Source organism: Corvus hawaiiensis, chromosome 10 (assembly GCF_020740725.1).
Source record: "Corvus hawaiiensis isolate bCorHaw1 chromosome 10, bCorHaw1.pri.cur, whole genome shotgun sequence".
Lineage (NCBI taxonomy): Eukaryota > Metazoa > Chordata > Aves > Passeriformes > Corvidae > Corvus > Corvus hawaiiensis.
The window spans coordinates 19,478,022-19,503,917 of NC_063222.1; the positions used below are offsets into that span (position 1 = coordinate 19,478,022).

At 40.2% G+C, this 25,896-nt stretch overlaps 3 protein-coding genes across 12 annotated transcripts in view; all 3 read right to left on the bottom strand.

Moving 5' to 3' along the window:
• LOC125330663 (cytochrome P450 2J4-like) overlaps positions 1 to 3,409 on the bottom strand; it is a 20,416-nt gene extending 17,007 nt beyond the window's left edge. For 3 of the 4 annotated variants that reach the window (XM_048314051.1, XM_048314052.1, XM_048314050.1), the window contains exons 1-3: positions 3,155 to 3,409; positions 1,975 to 2,137; positions 895 to 1,044 (exon numbers count right to left, since the gene is read on the bottom strand). In XM_048314051.1, coding sequence (XP_048170008.1) covers positions 895 to 1,044; positions 1,975 to 2,137; positions 3,155 to 3,325 — 484 coding nt within the window. In that variant the 5' untranslated portion in view covers positions 3,326 to 3,409. The remainder of the gene's footprint in view (positions 1 to 894; positions 1,045 to 1,974; positions 2,138 to 3,154) is intronic. The other variant, XM_048314053.1, reaches the window with a different exon arrangement.
• LOC125330666 (cytochrome P450 2J6-like) lies at positions 3,183 to 15,784 on the bottom strand. Of its 2 annotated transcripts, XM_048314059.1 has the most exons (11): positions 15,535 to 15,784; positions 13,795 to 13,957; positions 13,292 to 13,441; positions 12,178 to 12,338; positions 9,712 to 9,888; positions 9,406 to 9,547; positions 7,813 to 8,000; positions 7,440 to 7,581; positions 6,747 to 6,921; positions 3,980 to 4,059; positions 3,183 to 3,268 (listed from the first exon to the last, which is right to left on the bottom strand). In XM_048314059.1, the coding sequence occupies exons 1-10, from the start codon at positions 15,703 to 15,705 to the stop codon at positions 4,035 to 4,037; spliced, it is 1,494 nt and encodes a 497-aa protein (XP_048170016.1). In that variant the 5' UTR covers positions 15,706 to 15,784; the 3' UTR covers positions 3,183 to 3,268; positions 3,980 to 4,034. The 2 variants fall into 2 exon arrangements, with proteins under 2 accessions (XP_048170016.1, XP_048170017.1); XM_048314060.1 differs by lacking the exons at positions 3,183 to 3,268; positions 3,980 to 4,059 and having other exon boundaries at positions 4,075 to 6,921; positions 15,535 to 15,783.
• LOC125330664 (cytochrome P450 2J2-like) overlaps positions 15,726 to 25,896 on the bottom strand; it is a 21,100-nt gene continuing 10,929 nt past the window's right edge. For 2 of the 6 annotated variants that reach the window (XM_048314054.1, XM_048314056.1), the window contains exons 3-9: positions 24,389 to 24,538; positions 23,767 to 23,927; positions 22,936 to 23,112; positions 22,039 to 22,180; positions 20,601 to 20,788; positions 20,054 to 20,195; positions 18,453 to 18,863 (exon numbers count right to left, since the gene is read on the bottom strand). In XM_048314054.1, coding sequence (XP_048170011.1) covers positions 18,685 to 18,863; positions 20,054 to 20,195; positions 20,601 to 20,788; positions 22,039 to 22,180; positions 22,936 to 23,112; positions 23,767 to 23,927; positions 24,389 to 24,538 — 1,139 coding nt within the window. In that variant the 3' untranslated portion in view covers positions 18,453 to 18,684. Of the gene's footprint in view, positions 15,798 to 18,452; positions 18,864 to 20,053; positions 20,224 to 20,600; positions 20,789 to 22,038; positions 22,181 to 22,935; positions 23,113 to 23,766; positions 23,928 to 24,388; positions 24,539 to 25,896 lie in introns of those variants that run through there. The other 4 variants (XM_048314055.1, XR_007205675.1, XM_048314057.1 and 1 more) reach the window with 4 other exon arrangements.

Below are 25,896 nucleotides of genomic sequence, written 5' to 3' on the forward strand. Positions count from 1 at the left end.
CAAATGGCATTACAAGGCTTAATTCATCAGCACTGATTTTGCCTCTTTATGCACCAGCACCAAATATGCCCTTGAGGCAAAGGACATCATCATCCTGGGCTGCATTAGGAAATGAATTGCTGGCAGGCCAAGAGATGTAATCCTTCCCCTCTCATTAGCACTGAGACCCAGCTGAAGTGCTGATTCCAGTTCTGGAGACCCCAGTATGAGAGACATCAGCATATTAGAACAAGTTGAGCAAAGGGCCACAAGGAAAATTAAGGAATTGAAGTATCTGACGTGAGAGAAGCTGAGAGAGATGGACTATTTAGTCTGGAGAAGGGAAGGCTTAGGGAGATATCTAAATATGTATAAATACCTGGTGGAGGGGTATAAAGAACATAGAACCAGACTTTTCTCAGTGGTATCAGAAGAGGCAACAGGAAAAAATGTAAATACATTAAACTCTGTATAAACACAAGAAACATTTTTACTAGAGGCCTCCCTGAACAGTGGAACTGGTTACCCAGAGAGGTATTGAAGTCTCCATTGCTGCAGATATTTAAAACTCAGCCCTAAGAAACCTGCTCAGATTAACCGTTCTTTGAGTAGGGGTTAGACTAGACCATCTTCAGAGATCCATTTCCACTTAGGGTGTTCTATAATGTAGATAATACATAAGCTCCAGTTTTTCTTCTCAATTTTAGTAGTTTTGTTAATAATTTTGAGCAAGAATAGTCTCCTTGAAAACACAAGAGGGACTGGCGGCTTTGCATTTTCAGTCCATTCCATATAGATGTTGTAAGACCCTGCGCACTCTCTTGTGCCCTAAGTTTCAGGACAGGACAGAGAAGTTCATGCACTAAAGACATCAGACTAATGACAGAAATGTATTGATATTTATTGCAGAGGTACCTTTCATACTTGCAAAGAAGTCTACCAGGTAGTGGGCTTCCTCTTGAACTCGATGCTCCAGACCTCTTTTCCCCAGACCAAGGTTGCGCAAAGTCCTCAGAGCAAACCTTCTCTGCTGTTTCCAGGTGTGACCAGTTGCCAACATAATTCCTGCATCCATTAAAGGAAGAGCTCTTTATCATTCTAATATTAATCGTAGACAAAGACTACGTTAAAGGATTTACTAAGCCACAGAACATAATTATACTCTTGCATTGCCTGTGAACACAAAGGCACCAAGGAACAGCTGTGACCTGTAATCATGTTGGCAGGGCTGAAATGGGCAAACTCAGCTGGGTAATAAGATGACTTGCAGGATTAAGTTTGATCCCAGACAACCAGATATCTCAGGATATCTCAGCTGCTTCTCTAGATGCTCTTTGTAGTGGTTGTCTCACACTCTGTGCTATACCTGAATCAGGGTAAGGATTCTCCATGAAGGGAAAAGGGGAAAGAGTCACTGTCCATGGTCAGGGAGAGAAGTTCCTGTCTGCAGGGCAGGAAAGTTCGGTATTTAGGCTTTGTGGCAGGCTTTGGGAATTTCTAGTGTGGTTGGTGGTATGAAACCTACAGCAAGATTGAAACAGAAGCACACTGAACGTCTAGGTGCAACTGTGCCAGCAGGAAGATATTCACAAAAGGAGGGGAATGGGAAGAAGGTCCCACTGTCAAGCTCACTCTTTGGTGGAAAATGTCATAGTGGGAGGCAGCTTGTCCAGGATGAAGATTTGGGTTGTTTCCTGCTTTTCCTCCATTTCTCTGTGCCACAACTTACCACTGCCTCATCTCGTCGCCTCTGAATCTGCCCCAGTGAATATTCCACAGAAGGTATTAGGAATCCTTGTCCTCTTGCTAGTATTTTCCTCCTGCTACTTTCCAAAAGATATTTCACCTCTCTATACCTTGCAGTTCACCTGGCAGTCATTCCTGACAGACAAACCCTGCCTCTGTGCTACCTGTGAAAGTGGTCACAAGCCACAAAAGAGCTGCAATTTCTCAAGATGACACTTCTGTGCACTATTTATGTCAGGAAATTCTCACCCTTTCCTTTGGCCATTGCTCTGAAAAAAGGAGACACCAGCCTCCCAGAAACATCTTCAGGGTGCGTGGTCATGCCATCCTTCACTGCTTGAAATCCATTCAGTACAACCACTGGGGCCCATCCAAACCATAAGGTGAATATGTTGCCATGAGTTTTTGCCAGCTAGAGATGGGAGATGGGAGAGAAGCCAGGAAAGCACAGATGAAATCCCACACACTGCAAGCAGAGGATGAACCTGTTTTTGCACTGATTACCAGACCAGCCCTAAGGTGGAGTGGTGTTCTCCATCTTTCCCACCAGACTATAATTATCACTGAGAAAGCAGGAATGTCTTTTCCAGCATTCACTGCTGGAAACACCTGTATATTCCCACTTTTCAGAGCCACAGGCCTGTGTCAAGAAACATTATGTACCTTTTATTACTGTATATGAGCCAAGACTCAGTTCACCATGATTCATGGATAAAGGGTAATTTCTATTTATTAATTTATTTCAAGAGGGTTTCTATCATTGGTACAAGTAAAGTAGCACAAAAGAACACAGAGCTGTGAGAGGAGTAACTAGCTCGTAGAGACTGGACCAGTTACTTTCTGGTTTTCCTCCTGTCTGTTTTTGATCCTGTCCATATAAACAAGCTCATACACACAGAGTGCAGGGAGGTATCTATTTACTGCTCAAGCTAGAGAGTCACAGAAAAGAGCTATAAGTCCATGCTGTGAAAGTAATTTTTTTAATTGTATTTTTTTCCCTAACTCCAAATCTGATATACGATCCCTAGATGTATTTAATCCTAAATTATATCAATTTTCACATGAAGTCATCAAATTTAGTGGCAAGGGGTGATAGAAGGATATCAAGTTTCACATGAATTTCAGTGAAAATCAGTGTTAAAAGGGGATAGGTTTAAACACCAGAATGACCTTCACACATTCAGAAATTCCAATACTTTTAGTTTCCAATACTCAGTTTCTTAGCTTGGCAAACTACTTTACACTGTAATATCCTTTTCTTATTTTGCCAACCAAACCAGCAGTTCTGAACCAAACCAAGTGTGATATCACAGTGGCCAGTTAACAGTTACAGCAGTTTTAGGAGAGGATGTTTTCACATAGCAAACAACATGAGAAAGGAGAAATCACAAAGACTTTTAGACAATTAGGAGTATCTGAAAATAAGTACCTTCATGAGGAGATCACGATTAAACTGAAAGTTCAGCTGTATCAGTGTCCCAAGGACTGGGAGAGGGACTGGTCCAGGAGGAAACTGTCTCCGTGCTCGTTGCAACTTTAAAAACTGCGTAATTAGAAGAAATGCAGCCACTGCTACAAGAGCTTGACTTATGGTCAACATTTTAGCGTCTGCCTTTACCAGCTTGCCTTTATTCAAAATTGTCTGCTGAAGCTTTTAAGGCTGGTTGCTAAACCAGTTTTCCTTAAGAGCTTGAATTCATGTAATAACTATTCCCACCTCTAGCCCTCCCTCTTTAATATCAACCACTCCCTTTTGGTTCCACTTACTACATTCTCATGCTTCAGCATATTAATAGATGCACACCCTTCTTCTGCTTCTCATCCAGATTATACTTATCTAGTATGGATCACAGGATTTGTAGGAATGGTGTCTTAAAAGACTGGGGCCAAGGTTTTCCAGGCAATGTAAATACACATAAATTCTCCATCTAGTTTTTCTGAGACGATTTTGAATGGTATGTGTTCCTACAAATACTCCAGGAATGCTTTTAGAAAAGCAATAGCCATACATACAAATTAAGCAGGCAAATGTAAGTGGATATTAGATCTTGGAGTTTTTAAATTGGTTTGTATATATTCCATGTACACGTTATATCTAGTAATGGCAAGGCTGATAGAAGTTAAAAGCCCACATTTATCTTAAGACACATATACAACTATCTAATGCTTAATACAAAAAGCAAAATTTGTTACACTTTTTTAAGTAATAGAAAACATAACTGGATTAATATATGACCTCACTTTTTTTCCTAACCTGTTAGCAGTAGGTAGCCTCAGGGAGGGTTTTGTCTGCTTCTGCATTTCCCTGTTCAATCTTGACATAAGGTGGATACCCTATAGGATATTTTGAGAAAATCATCAGAAAGTATGTGAGATAAATAATGCATATTCATAAAGAAAGTACATATAGTATTAAACATACAGATTAAAAAAAATAATAAAAATATGTGGGAAACCTAGTAGGGATCTTGAGCTACAACCAGAATAAAGAGCCCCAGCAAGAACTAGTCGTGACATGAGTGTGGATCCTTGGGAACTTGAAAACAGACTCTGTAGCCAAGGCTCTTTGCCAAGCCTCAACACCAGCAGGAACCACAAACACAGCACCAGGGGAGTTCTCATGCTGCAATCAAAACCATGGAAACCTCACAAGAGAGATTCTGGGCACCACATAACAATGACCATTGCAGTCCTGTGTAACAGATCCAGACTGAAATGCTTCCCTGTCAAAATTGCCCATCCCTTGGGAGCAAAGCAGTTGTAAAAGAAACATGTTTTCACTAATCCTCTCAGAAAATTGCCAAGACTTGTGCAGCAGCTCGCTTCTTGAAAGCTGAGTTTGGGATAGAAAATCTTTCCAGATTTTGTGGCTCTGGAACACAAGGACCCTTGTCCAGAAAGAACAGCCTGGAGTCGGCCAGCCCACAGTTTACAAACCTCGAGGGCAATTAGCCTCCAACCACAGCTCTTTCTTACCACTAATGCATAACTGATTAATGTGTATTAACCAAGGGATGTTTGTAGGTTTCCACATAATCTTTGTTTGTGTACACTAAAAAGCTGGTTTTTTCAAGACAATAATTTCTAATTTATCTCTCTCCTTCAACAGGGAAAATAAAATTCTCTTTGAAAAGAAATTTGATAATTTTTGCCTGCCCGGTCTCCAGTGTAATCTCACAAACTCTGCTTCAAATTCCCCAATTTATCAGAACTTTTAATTTGTAATCAATGTTATACATTCCCTGTTCTTTTAGATATTAGAAGATTTTCCATCTAAATTATTTGTCATCAGAGAAAGTCATTTTTATCCAGTGGAAGTTAAGCCCCAGTGCCTTCACTCCTCAAGTCTCACACCTTTAACCAGTGTTCAGCTGGAGCCAGCCTGGAATATTTTTCTGTCACACTGGAAAAGGAAGATGACTGTGGGTTAGTTCAGATCTGAGGCATGGGATTCATCTTACTTTATTTGACAGAAAATGTATTTATGAAATAGCCAAGGCTCCATTTTCTTAATAATTACTTAATGCAAGCAGCAGCAGCATTTCTTCACCACTATCTACCAGCTATTCTTTAGGATTAGCGATTTTTAACCTACTAGGGGAGAGCAACTGCTGCCTCTCCTCCTGGATCCAGATGGATACAAATGAATCATTCTCTTACCAGTGTGGAGCTACCGCCAGGGGGATGTTTGCAGGTCCAGCATGAGGGAACTTCATACTAATCACCTACCTGCCAGGACATGCTGGACATGGGTAGAACCATCCCATAAAGGTAATCCTGCAAGGGAAGAAACTACCAACCCAGGATTCATCCTGTGTGCACATCCCTGCCTGTTAGACTGGGGTGCTTTGAAACACAAGGTGGGCAGAGGCACCTGAAACAAATACAGCTGTGATAATGATGTCAGTCCTGGAGATGGCACTGTCAGCTAATCAGAGTATAAAAGTAATCCTTCCCGTGTTGGCATGCAGTATCCAAATTGTACTTCATACAAGAAGAATGTATCCCAATGCCATAAAATAGAATCCCTTGTTAACTGCCAGTAAGCAAACCAGCAAAAAACATCCACTTTTGCCAAGTCCTAAGGCACCTGGCTCATAAAGGGCTTCCAGAATTCTTCAGGAGTGCCAAATCTGCTCTTGGTCATGGTGTGCTAAGTGAAGTCATCTAACTGTGATAACGAATCCATTCAACAAAATGAAAGAATAAATGAAGCTGAATAAATTACTGGACTACCTGGCATTAAGATGTTCTCATGTTGCTGGCAACCAATGGGCTCATAAAAAGGATAAATTATCAACACTCTGTGACTGCTCACTGTTGTAATTTGTCTTCCAGTCCTTGTTCTTTGCTTGTGATATGAAAAGCTCTCCACAACTGCCTGATAAAGCCACTCTTCTGTTTTCATCTGAAGGGTTGAAAGGCTACCTGGTTTAGTGAGTGAAACCCTGAACTGTTTTCCCAAGTGACAACAATAGAGTTGTATACAACAAGCTTGCTCAACAGAAAACCATATCAGTCTAAGGGAATGTTATCTCAGGTCATACTATCTGCCTCTTGAAAGCTTCCTTGGAGAGCTTCTTTTACCTCCTGCACCCACTAATATCCCAAGACAGACTGGAAGACCTCTGAGCCTATCTCCACAAATGCAACTGTGGCTTATGAGGAAGAATCTTTATTCATGAGCCTTCCAATTTACAGACCACGCTTCAAGATTTTTCTCTGTAAAACCTCTTTCCAGTTGATAATAAATAAGTCCCAATTCTAATTCTCCCCTTCATGTCTTTATTTGTTACACATCAGGAGAAGTTTACCAATATTTTCCAAACAGAAAAAAAAAATAACAAAATAAGAGCCCTTTATAATTATTATCCTCAGGATGCAACTGTCTGTCAAGAATGTTTCAGGGTAGTGATTAACGAAATGAAGAGGAAAGCAAAAGTCTTAGGACATGTAAAAAGGAATTCACATACAGAAGCAGTTTTACAGAGTAACTCTTCCCCGAATCTGCCATTTCCTACCGAGGAATGGCACAGAGCTGGTAGGGAGGTGGCTTCATTGTGCTCCCAAAAACAAACTTGGTGTTGACTTCCTTCACTCCTTCTGGCAGGGTGAATGTGAATGCCTGTAGCAGGGTGGAAAAGACAATAAAGAGCTCCATCCTTGCCAACAGCTCCCCCATACATACACGGTGCCCTGTGAAGAAAGAGAAAAGGCAATCAGCCAAAGGATTTCTATCATGCCTCCCTTTCTAACCTGCTTCGGGTTTTGCTTGTTCGCTTGTTTTCTGCAGATTTTATCCTTTTCTCCTAATTTTGTCATTTAATGATTCTTAACTGAAAGGCTGCTTGTATTTCCACAAAACGTTTTGATCTGTATTTACAGCAGGCAGCAAGACATTATAGAAATCGTCACCAGCGTGGCATAGTTAACATCTACAGTCTTCACAGCACCATGTATTTTCCTGCTACTGCTTTGATAGCTGGATCTCTTCTCAGAAAGAAACTGGATCTGTCTTCCAAGAACGACTTTTCTATGTGTCATTCCTTCTCTTCCAATCTTTTCCATGTACAACTGGACTTCTCTCTTCTTGGAGATCTTTAAAACAGTTTGTATACGCCCATTTGTAGGTGCCTTCCCAGTTATTTTGGGGAATGAATGGATCTGAAGTTGTTTTCACAAGGAGTAAATAAATCTCCGTTCAGGGTACTTACCTATAGCAAATGGTAAGAATGCTTCTCTGTTTACAAAGTTTCCATCTTTATCCAGAAAGTGGCCTGGGTTGAACTGATCAGGTGTCTCCCATTTCCCAGGATCAGCCAGAACAGAGTCAATATTTGCTAAAACCATGGTGTTCTGAAAAAAAGGACCAGTGGCTTCAACAAAAACTAAGACTATAGAATCTACTAATATTTAGGACAAAGCACACCATTCCTTGTGAAAGTCCATCCACAGAGACAGTCATACCTTAGAGGCGCTGCTGGAACAAGAGTTCATGTCCACAGTCAGGAAAAACCTCAAAAGCCTTTCTAAAATCATCTCACATACCAAAGATCAAATACATTCAAATATGCAGCACATTTGTACCTTTGGAACACGATATCCCAGCAGCTCCGTGTCCTTCACACTCAGTCTGGGCAGTGCAATTAAGAGTATGTTACTGTATCTCTGGATCTCATGAATTACAGCATTTGTGTAGGGCAGCTTTTTCCTGTCCTCATAGCAAAATACGTGGGAACGACCCACAACAGCATCCAGCTCCTTCTGGACTTTCTCTAAGGAGGAATATTCAGCTTTAAATATAAAGCAGTCAATCTATAAACTCTATAGCCACAATTTTTCCTGCTGTTTTTTACAGTCAGAATGGCATCCAACCAGATGAAAAAGATACTTTATAAAAAAGAATGCCTTCAAATCCCCATACAGATGACCTGAATAAGATTTGACATTGAGGTTGTTTATAGGTTGCACATATACTTTTAAAATAACCATAGCAGATGAGGTCATTCTGTAAGAATATGTGGGTTCCTGTTATATTTACTGCTCTAAGGTAATTTATAAAAAGACTTTTATTAATATTTATTTTTACAGGCAGGGAGTCAACTGGAAAAAAATATTAATGTGTATTAGGGGAACAATTTAGTAATTGATCAGGGATTGTTCTTCATTTAGAAACACATAGATTTTGCTTGTCATCTACAAATGGCCTAACTGCTATTCTGTAATTACTTGCCTTGGGAAGCACTTATACAAATTAATTTTTCCCAAGGACTACTTCTTTTTACTTAAAATCCCAGCTGAAATGGTAATTTGTGATTTTTTTTTTTTACTAATACTACAGACTCTATCATTGCAATTAGAATTACCCCCATGAAACTTAAGAATGTGTTAATATATCCTGAGAAGATGAAAAATCATGTGAAAATTCAGTATGTGCAACCCAATCTCAAGTTTTAAGTCTTTTGATGGTAACAAAAGTGGGAGATCCTTTCTCCCCAACACTTCCACCATTTTCTACTTGCCAGGCTCCTGCTGTGCCTGGTACTCAGCTTAAGCTCTCAAATATGAGGGCTTGAAAGTGAGTTTTGTACCTTCTAATCCTTTCTGTCTCACACACTCTGACTCTTTTTTTGCAGTCATTTTACTCTGACAATGTGTGTGTCTGTTCTGTGAATATCATTACTAGAAGCACACATTTTCAAGCTACACATCCCCATGGTTTTTTCTATCTATTCATGTGTAGATATTTCTGCTTGAAAGTTTAAGCTTGATGGAATAATCCCACGTATTAGAAACCTCAGACTGTATTTTATTTCTGCCACAAGAGGCCAGGAGACAAGCAAAGAGTAGGAGTCAGGGATTTAAAAGGATGGCCCAAAGACTTCTCAGTCAAAGTCTAATCATTATTGTCTGTGGAGGGGCAATGGAACAGTTTATCTCATCTGAGGCTAAAGTCCTCCATCTGATTAAATTAATCACATCCTGCATTCTGTGTAGATCTCCTAAAAACAAAACCTGGAATGATTTCCCTGTATGTTAGAAAGGATGCAGCAAGAAACGAATGCAGTTCACCTGATTCATACTTTAATAATTAGTTCCTCTACTTTTCTTTGAACAGGCACTACCACTATTTGAACTTGTATCATTGCTAGAGTTGCAGACCTCTTTGGATGTACTTACCTTGAATGTCAGGATAAATCACCATATAGAGCAATGCCCACAGTAAAGTGGTGACTGTAGTTTCTGTACCTGCTACAAAGAGGTCAGTAACAGTCTGGATCAAATTTACTTCATTATAAGTAGCCTCAGGATCTCCTTTAGTCTGTAGGTATGAATTGAAACAAAAGTTATGGCACACAAACGAAGTAGTAAACCACCTGGAGAAATCATACCCTTCTAAATTTTTATTAGACATCATTATAATCAAAGGAACACTTAAAACCCCTTGTTGTTAGTGAAGTGTGAGAGAAGTTCAGAGGTACTCACTTTATCTATCTCATCCAAATAGTAATCAATAAAATCTCGATTTTCATCAAGTTTGCTTTTTCCTTTGTGACTTTCAAGTTCCTTTGCTAACAGACCATTCACAAAATCTATGCAGGACTTCACCTTTTTAACTGATGGCAGAAAAAGACCAGCAAGCCAGGGAGACAACTCATATATCTGTAAAAGAGATATTTTAGATATGTGATATTACATATAAATATGTGGCATTTAGCAAACTAAATTAGAATCCTAATACAGGCTTCTGAGTAGTGGAAAAAGCAAATGAAAGACTAATGACTGAACCTTCAACATTAGACTGAAGGGATAGTGCCTATCCCATGATTCATTAAAACCTTTCTTAATTCTATTTTTCTCTGGAGCAAGATCAAATTTTCTCTCAGTTTCTCAGTTTTATACTATATATATTATTTATATCTATATTTGGAGATTATATAAATATAAAAGTGATGTATAAAGAATAAATGAAATTGTTCTGTACCCCAATTCTTTGCTAGGCTGAACTTTGCTTGGCTGAACCAAGAATCTCCCATGAAACGTGTCCCTGTTCTCACTTTATCCAACACACATATAATTTCTATCTCATCACTTAAAAAACAGGTCCAGGCTGACTTCCTCGACACATCTCTTAACTGAAAATAGAACTATCCAAACCCAGGTTTATTTTCTTACAGTAGGATACTGAATGCATGGGGATTTTACTCACATTCACCTTCTCATAGATAAGAAGCAAATAGATCACATCTGTGTGATGTGCAAAACAACTCAATGACATAGAAATTGTGGGTTGTGTGGATTCCCTCCTGTTTGTTCATTGTTCTAAACACATTCACCTTCTTTTCCTTATACTCTTATAAAGCCACATACCAGCAGAAAACAAGTAAAACACTTCTTACATCCATTCCATTCTTCTACTTCATTTCACTTTCTTTTTCCCTGTTTTACAGATTGCATCGTGTCCTTCCAGTTACAGAACTACTGCAGCTTAAATTATCCATTAGGCCATAACTTCTGCTCTCACCTGTTTAAGAGGCAGCTGCATTACAAAGATTTATGTCCCCACAAGCCTACTCAGATTCCTGGCTCTATTTCTTTTTCACCCTACTGCATAATTTTCCTTAACACTACCTGTCCACTTACCAGGAAAACAGGTAAGTGCAGCCCATCATTAAGGGATTGTACATCCCTGTGAAAGCACTGTGGAGAGTGGTACAGAATGAAATGCTGGACAAATGTTTTTGTTGGCTGTGGACACACTATTACGATGTTAAAAAACAACTTGTACTGAGAGCAGTTTGGAAATAGCTGAACCTGTGTCTACCCTTGATTAGAAGGTAGCTTAGGAATCATTTCACCAGCATCTTCTGGGATAGTTATTTTATTAAGTAATTTTATTTTAGTTTATCTACCAAAAGTATCAAATTAGTCCTCAAATCCTCCAGGACCTTGCTTACAGCAGTTTCCAGTTAGTCTAAGATGGTGGAAATCATACAAGACACAGAATTGGATGAGTTCCAGCAAGTTCTGCAGAAGCAGCTGCCTCGTGCATGGATAAATTGATTTTTTTAGGACTATACACAGTACTGTGGTTCCCTTTCCTAAATGATTCATGGTAAAACTGCCCCAGTCTGAGGCCACCTACTCTGCTGCTTTGGCAGCTGCAGTCACAGCTGCACATACAGAAGCAAAAGAGAATTTTTCTCTCCCATGGACCAGATGCAAAGCTAGGCATTGGAGTCTTGAATGGAGACAGATATCATCTGGCAGCTAAAGGAGAATGACTTTGTGTGTCACTGCATTCTTGTAAGGACGTGCAGATGTGGTACAGGTGCTGCTGTCAAAAACTGTAGGGAAAAGCTACCATTGAGCCGTTTCATGCCATGTTGCCTTTGCACAAAACAGTTGCTCTACTCCAGTTTCTGTGAGGTTCACTGGCAGTAGTGAAGGGAGCAGTAAAAAGCATTTACTCTTGACAGTTGTTGACAGCCATGTTATATCATATAATATATCATATCATATATATCATATCATATTATATCATATATATCATATCATGAAGAAAGCCAGTTTGCCAGACAGAAATTAAGATAAGCCTATTTCAGAGCTTTTCAGCTAATTTTACCTACATTTTACTACTAATTTCAGGTATAGTTTCAAACACTGGAGTTGTACAGGTAGCACTTTTGTCAGGAAGTCCTTTGTACCTCTCCCAACCATGGAGCAAATCTTTATGTTTTCATCTCTGTCCCCCAGCCACAGGATGCTATGATGAAGCATAAGCAATTAAAACAGTTTTGAACCAGGCATCTGGAGGCACAGTTCTGATGTGCACTCCAGCAATTCCAGGTGCTCTAGTATTTATTTTTGTTACAAAAGTAACAAGCAAGTTTCCTTTTTCACTGTCTATCTACAGAGAGCAAGCAAACAAACAAAACTGATTTTCCTCACAAAAAAGGAGATGCTGTTCAAAAATGCTGCCATGGTGTCAAAGGAGTCAATCAGGCGGTGAAAATTCTCATCATCTCTGGAGAAGCGATGTCCAAGAAGCACAGAAGAAATCACATTTGCGACAGTATGAGCAACAGGTGTAGTGGGGTCCAGAGGTTTTCCTGTAAACACAAGGGACTGCATTCACCATTAGCACTTACTGTTCCTGCTTTTCCCACTGACAGGAGAGCTGATAAAATTTCATACACACATTTCTGACATTAATTAGATTACTGGATGGCAAATTGTAATTTATTGTTAAAGGCCTGACTAAAAAAGTAACTTCAGACATCTAAAAAATACTACTGGTTTAAAAAAGGAAAAACTACTGGTAGGAATGGAATTAATAGTATCAATTATAAAAATACCCAGATTTCATTAAACCTTGGCATCAGCAAATCTCACATTTGGCAATAACCGGGGTACAAAACCAGTCAGATGAGACGTTAAATACACAGATGAGTTGAGAAGAGAACCACCTTCTATTCTTTACTCATACTATTTTACATTAGAATATTTCAGCCCCGTTCTTCAGCAGCACAACCTAAACAAACTCCATCACCTACTGAAGAGCTCACCACAAATTGTGTGAGCTGAGCTTTTTCTACTGCACTTGCCAGAGCAGAGCACAGGGCTGTGCGTCCTTGGCCAAAGATTTGCGTATTTTATGCTTTCTTACTCAGGAATAGGAGGTGTTATGACACTGATTTTGTTACTGTTTGCTGTTACTCTCATGCTGTTACCATAAGTAATACAAAACTGACTCAGAAATAATAACACTGATAGGGACTAGTATATATATATAGGTATATTTTATATATGTGTATATGTACGTATACACACACTGCTATATGATATCCAGACAGGAGTCTCTCATTCTGTGTTCATGCTGTGGGATTTCACACTTCTGCAAGTAAGTGTCTCATGCAGGTGGCATGATACAGACTTTTGAGACTCAGCTCTGCACGTACACTTTGAATTCATTTTTGTAATCAAATGGTTCCAAAAGCTACCAGTGCCCCATTCTCCAGCAAAGCCTCCCCCTGCACAGGCTGCCCTGCCCACCCTCACATACCATTTGTTTTCTGTAAGTATTCCACCAAGTGAGCAGCCTCCTCTTGCAGTCGGTAGTCCTGATCTTCTTTCCCTACTCCCATTTTCCTCATTGTTGCAAGTCCAAAACGCCTCTGCTGCTTCCAGAGATGACCATTAGAGAACATAACACCTAGTATCATAAGGAATTAATGCTGTCAATACCTTATAAATTATTGGATTAATACAGATGATACAGCCAAGAAGCTTCTCTTCTAATTTTTTTCAAAATTTTGACAGCAGTCTGGCAACATTCCTCTTTTCTTTCTTCTTGTATTTTAGCCATTTATCTCCTGTATAGAAGTTCTTACATTAACTCTACACTGTCATTATTGTTCTGACAGAATATAGAATAGAACTGTTTCAAAACACTTGTGAAAGTAATAAACTTTTTTCCTGATGTAGTTTAAGGGCCTTGAGTCTCTACATCAATTTTCAGAACTAGGGATAGGACACATTAAAATAATTTCTGAGAATAATAATTACCATTTCCATGTGTCAGAATGTGAAGGATTCCGATTAAGGGCCTTCCAGCAACATCTTCAGCATGGGCAGTCAGACCTTCCTTCACTGCTTGAAACCCTTGCAGGACCACTGCAGGAGTGTTTGAAATCCATAAGGTGAAGATATCACCATGAATTTTGGACATCTGTAGAACAAAGTAGAATCAGAATAACAGGAGTGAGAACTAGTGCTTTTAAATCAAACAAGATGAACCACATCTTCTCCCTGGGCAGATGCCCTAAGTGTGACCAACTTTGAGAAGAGAGCATTGTGTGTGTTCTTACATACAATATAGTTTGAAGTCAGGTTTCTAGCTAAAGTCTCATTTATTAAAGATTATGGTATTTCTAAAATGTCAGCCAATATTGCCAAAGTCTCTTATCACATCTTACAATTCAAACTCATTGTAGACGAATTCTTCTATCCTCACCGTTTGCTACAAGACAGCAGTAACTCATTAATTCAATGTGAACCATCTACAGATTCTCCTTTGTGTGTCAAGTGTAGCAAAAGCAGACAAGGAGCTGAGTAATGACGGAATCACCCTCTCCTTTCTAGCTCAACTGTGACAGCCTTGTCTTCACCTGCTGTGCATGCAGGCATCACTAGAAGTGGGCAGGACAGTCCTTCCCCTGGCTGCTGAATCAGGAACTAGAAAAGTAGCAAAATAGGCTGGAAAGAGTGGTGTGTTGCCAAGACATCCCAAGAAATGCAGGACCAGAGGATTACAAAATTTTGCTGCCTGGGAGCAAACAAGAGGGAACACTTATGCACAGTGAGCAAAAATGTATGTGCTTGTGCTTGCACATTTGTGTTTAATTTCATTTTTGTAAGGACCAGTTAATGGCTTTTGAAACCTTGGGATGAGCAATACTACTCTTCAGGTCTGGAATGTCAGAAATAGAAGAAAACACAGCAGACAGGCACTGGCTATTATTTCATGTTATGGAATAATACCACTTTGCCTTGAAATACGCAGCTTGAGAGGACAGAACTGGCAGGACATGGAAGAACCAGGGAAAGGGAAGGTTGAGAACAAAGAGGGAGAGTGAGGTGCTATTACTTACATATTTAAATGTTAAATATTTAATATCAATGCATAAGAACTATAAAACAACAGGATACAAACTTTAGAAGTGCTGCACATTACAACTGGACTTAGAAAAGGGTTTGAGCATACTATGAATTATTTTGGCCACTTAAAAGCTCAGTCTTGCTAAGCAGACTGAAATGTCTTGTGAAAATGACCAAATTCTGACCAAATGGTATGTCAGAAAAAAATTGATTCTAAGACCTTTCAAAAAATCCATTGAATAAGTATATAAAAAGATCATCCTTTCTATACTGGAAGCACACATGCCTTCAGTACCTATTTCATGGGATACTAGAAAATGCCAGTACAACAACAGTCAAAACAGAGATGCAAAAGACTGCACAGAATTAATGAGTCTACTTTAAAATGCATCTTTTTCCTATGTGTAAGACAGGACTGTTATCATCACTATGGTTTTGTTCATATGCACATAAGGTTTTAAATAGATATTTCATAGTAAGTGCAAATTTTCACTCCAAGAAACAGATATTTTAATTATCTCCACCTACTTCCACATTTATGCAATTTACAATAAATCCCTTTCTAGCATTCAAAATAAGACTGTGCTAAACACATTTACTTTTCAGTCAGGTTATGAGTCTTTTAATTAATTTCTGGAAAATACATACTTTTTTAAGATGCTCATGATGAATTTTGAAGTTCATCTGCAACAGATTTCCAAAGAAGGGGTACGGAGTTGGTCCCGGAGGAAATTGTCTTCTCATCCATTGCAATTTCAGAAACTGTACCAACAACAGAGACACCACAGAAAGTACCAGCACCTCACTCACTGTTAACATTTTACTTCTAATTTACACAGCTACGTTGTCTCTCAACAACTGCTGTGTAGACAGAGGAGAGATCCAGTTTATCTTGCTGTTGTGGTACCTCCCTGAAAAGAGAAAAAACTGTTGAAGCTCCTGTGACTAGCCTTCTTCCCCTCTTCATCACTTTTATTTCCCCATCCCAGAGAATTAGGTGTTCTTATTTTGAAGCATATATGGCATCATTCCATTACATTGCAGCTACACATCTGTCAATCATTGTCTCCTCAAGGGATACAAAATGTAGGTTAATTATACATGTACTTGTGCCATGATTTCTGCTGTGACAAAAATCTCTGCCCACGGTCCTGGTTTCATAGAAAACCTCTTGCAAGAATGAGAAATAAATAAAATTTCCTGAGGGTTGGCTGCACACCCAAGGACAGTGGGGTTACTGAAAAGTTCAGGCTCATCAGTAGCCATCACATGCACCAACCACGTGCTCTGTTACTTAACTCACCCCATACTGTTGATTCTGGTGTTCTCTGCTATTCCTTTAATATTTTTCCTCACAGTTTATATTGCAAGGTGTTTGGGGGGTGGCTCTACCTTTTAATTTTGTGCCTAGGGCACATAGAGCATAAAAGACTCCAACTGATCATTGGGTAACAGGAGTTTGATGGTACCCAAGTGCCCTCACAGTCCGTGCTCAGCTGCACAGGGAAGTGGGGCTGCATTGTGTCCTTGATCAAGCAGAAAGCAAAATTTCTTCACCCCTCCACCTGCCTCTGGCTAATTCCACTGGATTGCCTGCAGGAGGAACAAAAATGACATACAGCTGCCTCTGAAAACTTCTTTCACAAGTGCTCTCATGCAACTGAGCAACTCCAGCTCTGCAAAGGGTGGCATTTGGACATGGACAACAGAGATTTGGCACTTGCACAGGAATAGCATTATCCTATAATAATAATAGCATCATAGACTCCGCTCATCTGATTTAGCAGCATGTGGCACTCTGGGAAGTCACCTAGATGGCCTTGCTGCTCATGTACCAAACTTACAGAACTGTCACACCAAGAAATAAAAGTTGTGAGGTGTGAAGCGAGTTGGTTTACTCCAGAAGCAGGGCAGAGAAATAACATTTATCCATCTTGCTGGTCAGTGATGGAACTGAGAGCTGGAATCAACCTGAAAAACTGAATTACCCACTTCGGAGACCACTTTTGGGACTCGTAGTTCCTTCACTGGTGTTGCATTTTCTGTATCTCAAACTTCTCCCAACTCTGAGAACTTTTCCAAAGTGTTCCTGGGAAAAGACTCACAGCCCCACAGCCTGCCTGCCCTGCATAGTCCCCTGCACTGGCTGCTCTACTTCTCCTGTCTCTCCAGGGTTACTCTGACTTTTCCACACAGATTAGCCACATTCTCATGATTGCACCTCTTAGCCTAGACATGAACTCTTTGCATGCAGAAACCAGAGATGTTAGAGGGGATAGAAATTGCTTTTCTCCTCATACAAGATGGTGCTGGAGGATTGGGAAGACAGAAGCCTGATAAGGTTTTGTAAGCTGTATTTGCCACAGCTTCCATGAATGAGAATTGAATGCCTGGGGAGGCAGGAGTTAGAGCTGGCTGAGCTCAGAAGAACAGAAAGGTATCCCTCTAACCAGTGAATCCTCCTCCTTTCACTCTTGGCAGAAGAGCTGCTGGCCCATTCTCTTCTCCACCTTCCATTCAGCCTGTGACATGATGGATAAACAGAACAATGCCAACTAGCCCTTGAAGCATGCTTGCAATAACAAAGTCTTTTCTTCAAGGAAGGAAAGTGGTAGAGTGACAGTAGCCCTCACTCTAGTGAGAGTTAGTAACCCTCACTCTGACCTTGGTTTTTAAATCTGACTGGGTGGGTAACAAGGCCAGTCTCACAGTGAGAGTGGCTTCTGGCTCTTGCCCTCCACTAGCTCTGCTTAGGCACTGCTCCTGCCAGGTGCACCTTGCACAGCCCTTCCCTCAGTGTGCACTTGGACGCAGAAGGCTCAGCTCAGCTGTCAGAAGGCTGCTTGTGTGCAGCTGCCCTTCTGCTCACAGAAAACTCTCAGCAGCTTTGATTCTCCCACAGCTTTTGGGGAACACTACATCAATGTCTTCTGCCCTGCCCCTCATTGCAGGCACCAGGCTTTGCTGCACAAGACTGCAAAGACTGCAAGCTGCCCCTGGAACTGTGCTTTTGGGCATCAATGAAGAGACATGGCCAACCTAATCTGCTATACATTACTGTCATTATGAACCCTGCTGTGTGAGAGAACCCCCTCTGTCACAGAAATGCCTCTCACATGCACCACAAGAGTGTATGTCCAAAAAAAAAAAAAAAAAAATCAATTTCCTGGCCAGCCCACTGGTCCGTATCTGTTTCCACCCACTGTGTTTCACCAGTAGTGGGGCTCCCCTCTGCAATTCTCCAGCAGGCAATAGGAGGGGTTTGCCTTTGCTCTTGGCCTGAGTCATGAACCTCACACCCAAATGAAGAACCATCTGCCCATGGCTCTTGGCTAAAGAGACAAAGCTGCTCCATGCAAGCTGAGATGCCCCTCCACAACTCTGTTCCCATGCAGCCATACCTGGGAGCTCCAGCAATCCCCAGAGCCACCACCTCTGGGAACAGCATTCCCATACACCACTCTGGATTTGAGAATGTGTGGGAAGACTCGTCAGAATCTGGCTTTGATGTTCCTGCTCCCTCCAGTAAGATTCTGCTGAGTTTCTAGTAAGACTAGACAGCACAATAATTGTCTATGTTTATTTCATTTGTAACACAGCAGAGAAAAAAAAAGTACAGACACTTTCCAGACATAAGAAAACGAGAGTATTTTTCAGGGCTGGCTTCTCAGACACGTAACACAACAAGGATAGGTTTGCACTGAATTTAAGCTAAAAATTAGAACTATAAAGCTTCACAAATACCAGCACACTACCACACCTGTGTCTGTGCCTCTTAAATATCGAACACAGAGCAACCTAGCGCAGAACTGCACAGAGCTTGTATGGATGGGGTTTCATGGTGCTCCCAAAGATAAAGTCTGTGTTGATTTCCTTAACTCCTTCTGGCACAGTAAACTTGAATTTCTGCAACAGGCTGCAGAAGATGATGAAAAACTCCATCTTAGCCATCACCTCTCCCAGACAAACACGGTGACCTGCAAAGGGTGAAGGGAAAGGGAAGTCAGTCCCCACCAAGGTCTGTAACCAGCACCTGTTTCCCAGCTTTTCACAGGAGCACTGCTCATCAAGGAACAAAGAGCTTTGCTGAGTTTGACAGTTTTCTCTCAGATTGAACTGGACTCATAATTGAGATGTCTGCAATCCATCTTTGCAGGAACTGCCCAGATAATAGAAAAACATACCAGGGATGCTTCTCAGAAGTTTCATTCTTGCTTCCTAATCTATAGGACTCCCCAGTTTTATGAAAGGGGTTTCAGTCTTTTGATTCTAAATAAAAACAACAAGAAAGCATCTTCAGGTTTCCTCACGGTTTCTACTTACTACAGGCTGACTTATCTTCCCTAATAACAGTGAAAAATCAGAAGACAGAGAACATTCTACACCTGATGAAACATTTTCCTACATAATAGTTTTAGTGAAAACAACTTGTTAAAGAAAAATCTCTTCCCAGTTTATCAATTAACTCTGTCCAGGATATAATTCCCAGAGACAGTGAAAAACTCTGAAATACAGTGGTCAGATCAATTTGGGTGTGAGAAACCAATTCCTCTTCTGCCCAGTTTAGACCAGAAACTTGAGCCTGACATTTTCACATCTCAGCTGATGGCTCTGACAGCCTGGCTATTCCCTTCTGGCATGATCCCCAAGAGCTTTTGTTTGTTTAAGCTTCTACAAACTCACACACTGGTGAAACAGTGATTCCAGAAGCTCCATAGGAAAGACATAGCCTTCTGGATGTATTTGATCCAGCTTCTGGATCTTCCATTCATCTCTCTGTGCTGATAAATACTGAATTTTTAATACAAAATAAATCAGCTCCAGCACAGCAGCCTGTCATAGAATATCCACTGTAATACACTAACCTGGCATATGCAGAGGAGGACCAAGGGCAACAGTGCAAGGACTCGAGTCCCCAAGCGATTGGGAATTCTGGGACCTTACTCCTTTTATTTTCTCTGCATTTTCATTAAAATCTAAGATCAAGTGTTTATACAATTACCAAACAACTTATTTTTGCAGTCAAACGTTTTTCTGGGCTGGGAAAACCATGTGCTCCTGCAGTTTGGGGTTATTATTAGTTTGGGGTTACACTCCCCTTTGCGTTCTCCACAAAGAAATAACAGATCTTCATCTAACCAATACACCTGGTTCTCAGTACACTCACCTGCTGAGAAGGCTAAGAAGGCCTCTCGAGTCACAAAATTTCCATCCTTGTCCAAGAAATGGCCAGGGTTGAACTGGTGAGGGGTCTCCCAATAGGCAGGGTCAAAAAGAGTAGAGTCTATATTTGCCATAATTAGAGTGCCCTGAAAGGAAGATGCAGTTGGCACAGTTCTGTCCCTCACACATCAAGAAAAGGACACAAACAGATTCCAGTTATAATTGTGCACATGGAGAGGCAGCAGCAATGAAAGGTTACATAATTAGGGGAAAAAAAGAATCTCAAGGGTTCTGAGGGGTTTTTTTCTCAAAAAATAAATAAGCAAAGAAACTTCAGTATTTTGGGTTCAGGGATTTTCCTGCTGTATTCCTTCATGTCTCTTTTTCCAGTCTGTTAGCAACTGCCACAGAATGTGTGGTCTGCAGTTCTTTAGCACCTTATCCTAAATCTAGTGAAATGATCTTCCTGTCCTGAGCTGGAGGGGAATGGATTTATTGGTAAACCTTTACTCGTGGCCAAAGACCACATTAGAATAGAAGGATTTCTGTACCTTTGGAACATGATACCCCAAAACAGTGGTATCCTTCACAGCTTCTCTAGGAATTGTGATCAGAACAATGCTGCTGAAGCGGAGGATCTCATGAATCACGGCGTTTGTGTAGGGCAGCTTCTTCCGATCCTCATAGCAGATGAGATGGGAGGGACTCAGAACAGCATCCAGCTCTTCCTGGACTTTCTCTAAAATTACAGATTTAAGAACACTGTTTTGCATGCAACAGAGCTTTCATTTCTTTTTTGGAGTATAGTAGTGATAGAGAAAAACTACAATATAAAAATAATTTATACTTACCATATCCTAAAGTGTAAGCACATTTATACAACCAGCTAGTTATGATTTTACTACACTCTGTTTCCTAGTTGATAGGTTCTATGTTCAGACCCTCTTTCTGCAAGCCCAACAGATTTATGGAGCATTATATTTAAAGGAGGGAGAGAAAACTAAATATAAAAAGATCATCTTATTAAGAGATCAATTCAGTTAAGCTGTTGATTTTACTCCAGGTAAATACAGACTGACAGCACACTAATGAGGATGTTGCAAGCAAGCCATCACATCAAGCTGATATCTATGTAATGCTGAGAACTGAGACAGGATCATATTACTGAACCATCACCATGTGTGAACCAAGCTTCAGTAACTAACACACCTTATACAGTCTCAGATGGTTTGGGCTCAGATTTTATACTTAAAATTCAGGCTAGAAAGATAAAAAGAGTTTTTTTCTTTAAAATTTGTCAGAGTTTGAAATGCATGTGTGTGCACAGGGCTCTGTTCTTCCAGGATTCTAGCACCTCAAGCATAAGAATTTCTAGCCCTCAGCCTGAGAGTCAAGAACATGTACTTGGCTAAGTAATTCATCACCTCTGAAAACCCTCTACCAAATCATCCAAAAACTTTAAACTAGTGCACAACTATGCTCTTGTCCAGAATTTCTGAGTCATCTTTTTGTCTTCCCATTATTGTCTTCCTTTTCTGTTTAACACTCCCGTATATCAGAATAAATATATCTATTTTACAGAAATACAACTGATGTCTCAGTTAATGAATTCAAATAATATAACCTTATTACACATTCTGGATACCAGAAGAGCATCACTTTTTCCCTAACCCAAACTCTTATTTCAGCTCATGTGTTTTCAGCCTGACTGTATCCTCCATTATATGCTTAAAATACTGAAACAATCTGACAAAAATCAACAAGACCCAATACAGCACCAGAAGCTGAATATCCTGGAATTATTTTTAAATCTTTGTCTGAAATTTTTTTTACAGCAGTGGCTTATTAAAAGCAAAGCTCAAAAATTATCTGAAAGAAAAACAAAGCTTAATCTTAAAAAAATGCTTGATCTTAGCCAAAAAAAGGGGAAAAAGTATAACAGAAAATTGTTCTACTTGAATCACACCTGTGTTTGTGTCTACACCTCACCTTGGATGTCAGGATAAATCAACATATAGAGCAGAGCCCAGCGCAGAGTGGTGGCTGTGGTCTCTGAGCCACCCAGGAAAAGGTCAAACACAGACTGCACCATGTTGTCTTCATCAAATGTAGAATTGGGGACATTTTTAGCCTGCAAGCATCAATGAGAAAGGTAACATGGGGTATAGCTGCGTAACAGCACTGAGACAGACAGTGATCATTGCATCTAAAGGAACAATATTTCTAAAGGACAGAGAAAATACAGGTACTTGAGCAGAACACAGATATAGGCAAAGACACTACTCAAACGAGTACCCTGATATTGTTGCATTACAGGTGCTGTTAAATATGTCAGGTGTATAAACCCTGTTATGCTGCCTTCTAAAGTGGCATGTTGACTTCTCTTAACTTCCACAGCAGAAAAACATATTTCAAGGTAGTTTTATCCCACCCTTGCCACTCTCAGCACATTTGCTGATTTCATCAATCTATCTGATATATAATGTTATCCTTTTAAAGATCTATGCTTTTTACAGAGCAGAGACTGCCAACATTTTAAGATTGTCATGATACTCATACAACACTACAAAGCCAAAAATAATACAATAAGGCAAAAAGAATCAGAATTAGACAGCCATCAAAATACCTGCACCTTTTCAAGGTCCTCCCTACTACCCAGCCCTCACTAAGGGTCCACAGTATGATAAACCAATGTAAATAATGTGTACTTCTGGAACAAGCTATTGAACTAACTGTTCAAAGTTCATATTTTGAGTTTGACAGCAGAGTTTTTAAGCTGCACTTGCAGAGCTCTGCAGTAATGTTATTGTGGACAGACAACTGCAGGGAAGGGGCAGGAAACCCATTAAGTTTGGATCTGTGTCATGTACAGCATTAATTACTCACTTTCTCTAGCTGCTTCAAGTAAAAGTCAATGAAATCTTCTGGTTCATCTATTCTGCCTTTTTCTCTGTGGCTTTTGATTTCCTGCCTTACAAAGGAACGCACAAAATCCCAGGAAAGTTTTGTTTTATGTAGAGGTCCTGGGAGGCACATCGCAGCCCACGGGAATGTTTCACATATCTGGGGAGCAAGAATTCAGCACAGAGGCAGTAAGTTACACTGTAGAGAAGCCTTGTGATAGAGATAAAGCACGGACATTTTTAGTGCTGAATTGCTGAATTAATTTCTGTAGGAAATATCCTGTGGCATCAAAAAAGAAGTGTTGAGTACATGTTGAGCGCATAAACACACATTAAAACCACAAATTAAAGACAGCACACTTTCCACCCTGGATTTTTTGCCATCCTTACTGCAAAACTCCATTTATACTTGCCCTGTTAATTCACCAACAAAATAATCTGCTTTTAAAATATAAATCTAATGTTAATAAACATTTATACCTATTACATTAGCACACAGAAAAAAAAAAAAAAAAATCATTCTCTTTCATTCTCACCCTGGGTATCATCTTTTCATCTTAACAATACTGGTGCTTCCATTACAGAAAAGGTCAGTAATCCAAGTATTCTAATAAAGATTATTAATACCATATTCATAATTGAATTACGTCAAACCCAAAGCACTGCAGGTCCACTTCATATTCACAGTCAGAATATTTATCACTATTCAATAATGCAATAACTGTAATAATACACATACTGATATAATTATATTACAATAAATAATGTGCTCAATAATCAAATACATTGCATATTAAGTAAGTAATATTCTCACATAATAAAAGTGGCTGTTCCCAAAAGCCACTATACAATTGAAGGCTTCAATCAGCTGGCGGAAGGTTTTATCCTCTAGGGAGAAACGATGTCCAAAAACCACAGCACAAATCACATTAGAGACAGCGTGGACAATAGGGAAGGAAGGGTCAATAGCTTCTCCTGCAGACAGAGAGAAACATTCATCTCCAAAGCACTTCCTTCACACCTCCTTTGCTATTTGGGAAAACAAGATTACAACGACATTTTATAATAGGTGCCCTCTATGATATTTATACTGTTACACAGAAACACCCAAAATGCACTAGGAAATGTAACAAAAGAGAAACCTCGCTCAAAAATGAGGACAGGAAGACCTCAAATCTTTAACTACTGGCCCTGGTTTTTTGTTTTCTTTCCTTTTTGCTTTTTCTCTTTTTTTTTTTTTTTTTTTAATTAATCTCAGTCTTGGTGTTGATCCTAAAATACAAATTGCTGAGGTCCAACTGCACAGTTTTGCTTGCACTGCAAATCCAAGGAGTGCTCCAAATCCATTCTACTCTGTAACAAAAGTAGTCTTTACCCTTAGAGTCGATCAGACTCTGTATTGTGTCAGCCCACCGAGCACTGTGGCCATGCCATACCTGCTTTATCTCTGAAGAACTCGACCAGGTAACGGGCCTCAGTTTGTATCCCACGCTCCATTCCTTTATTCCCCATTCCCAGTTTTCGGAGAGTTCCAATTCCAAAATGTCTCTGTTGTTTCCAGATGAGACCATTTGAGACCAAGATACCTTTAGCCATCAAGCATGAATTTTATGTCATATTAATGTTCATACAATTGTAAATGATAAACACAGTAAGAGTCATTTTCTCATCCTGCTGTCACTCAAAGAGGAGAGACACATCATGGCAGTGTTCTTTGAATTGAATGTTGCTAGAGGCAGAGAAAACACCTTGGTTAAGATATTCCCACCCCTGCAAAAAACCCACTTGGATCTCTGAACTCACACACCTGCCTTCCAACCCTAGTCCTATTCTTTCTGAAGCATCTGTCTCTAGCCTTTGGGGGATCCTGTTCTACCAGGCTCTTTACACCCAATATCGAGTTCTCATCCTGGAAAGGTCCCTCCTGGGGAGACAACAGAGCCAGGGCAAAAACCACCCAGCCAAAACAAGAGAAGGAAAAACAGGCTTTAGCCAATCTGCAAACAGCTTCTTAGGACTCGAGTTCCTGTGGGACAGAAAGAAATTCCAGGCTGCTCTGCTGTGAGTCTGTGTTCTAGCAGAAACCACCCAGCACGAATCATTTAATCTGCCTGGTGAGGAAGTTTCCTCCACCAGTCTAGCCCGCACGTCCCCTGGAAAAGCCAGCTTGCTCCCCAAAACAGCTGCTTCATTACAGACTAGGATAATTCTCCCCTATTCCTTCTGCTGTCCTGGGAACCAGGGACAGGCAGGTGGCATTCGTGTTGCAGAGTCACAAACTTGCAGCTGAGCTGCAGCTGTTTGTTAAAGCCATCTCTGCTACACATTGCGAGTTTTAGGGCACTTGTCACAACCCAGCTACTTTTCTCCACAGCACTCAGATAAAAAGTGGCAATACAGATCCTTCCAAATGGGCTGAAATGGCCCCAGACTTAATCATCTCTACACCTTAAAGTGGTTTTTCCCTACTTACATTAGCTAGTATCACAAATTAAAGCTTTCCAGACTGTAGTTCACGTGAAACAAATCCTGAGGATAGAGGCATCTACTGTATATTCTCTGGATTAGAGGCTGCTGGAAAAAAGTTATTTCTGTTTTAAACACAGCACTGTCTTTAGTCTCCACCCACTGTGATTCAGCAGTGTCTGTGATAGCACAATATGAAGCTCTGAACATGAATATGTTGCATCCACAATCTGGCTAATAAATTTAAAGCTCCAGTGTTTCTCCAAAGTTCTGTATATGCTTTCCTTACAGTAACCTTTGCTGTAAACAAGCAACTGGAGCATAAGGATTTACTTTAGTCTCAGCTTGCAGAGGAGGCTGCGAGCTCCAGATTATTTCAAATGAGGACACGCTGACAGCACTAAGAATGGACAAACAAGACCGTGCTGCTCTGATAAGATTCTGAAATACATATGTGACTTCACTTAGGGTGAAGCTA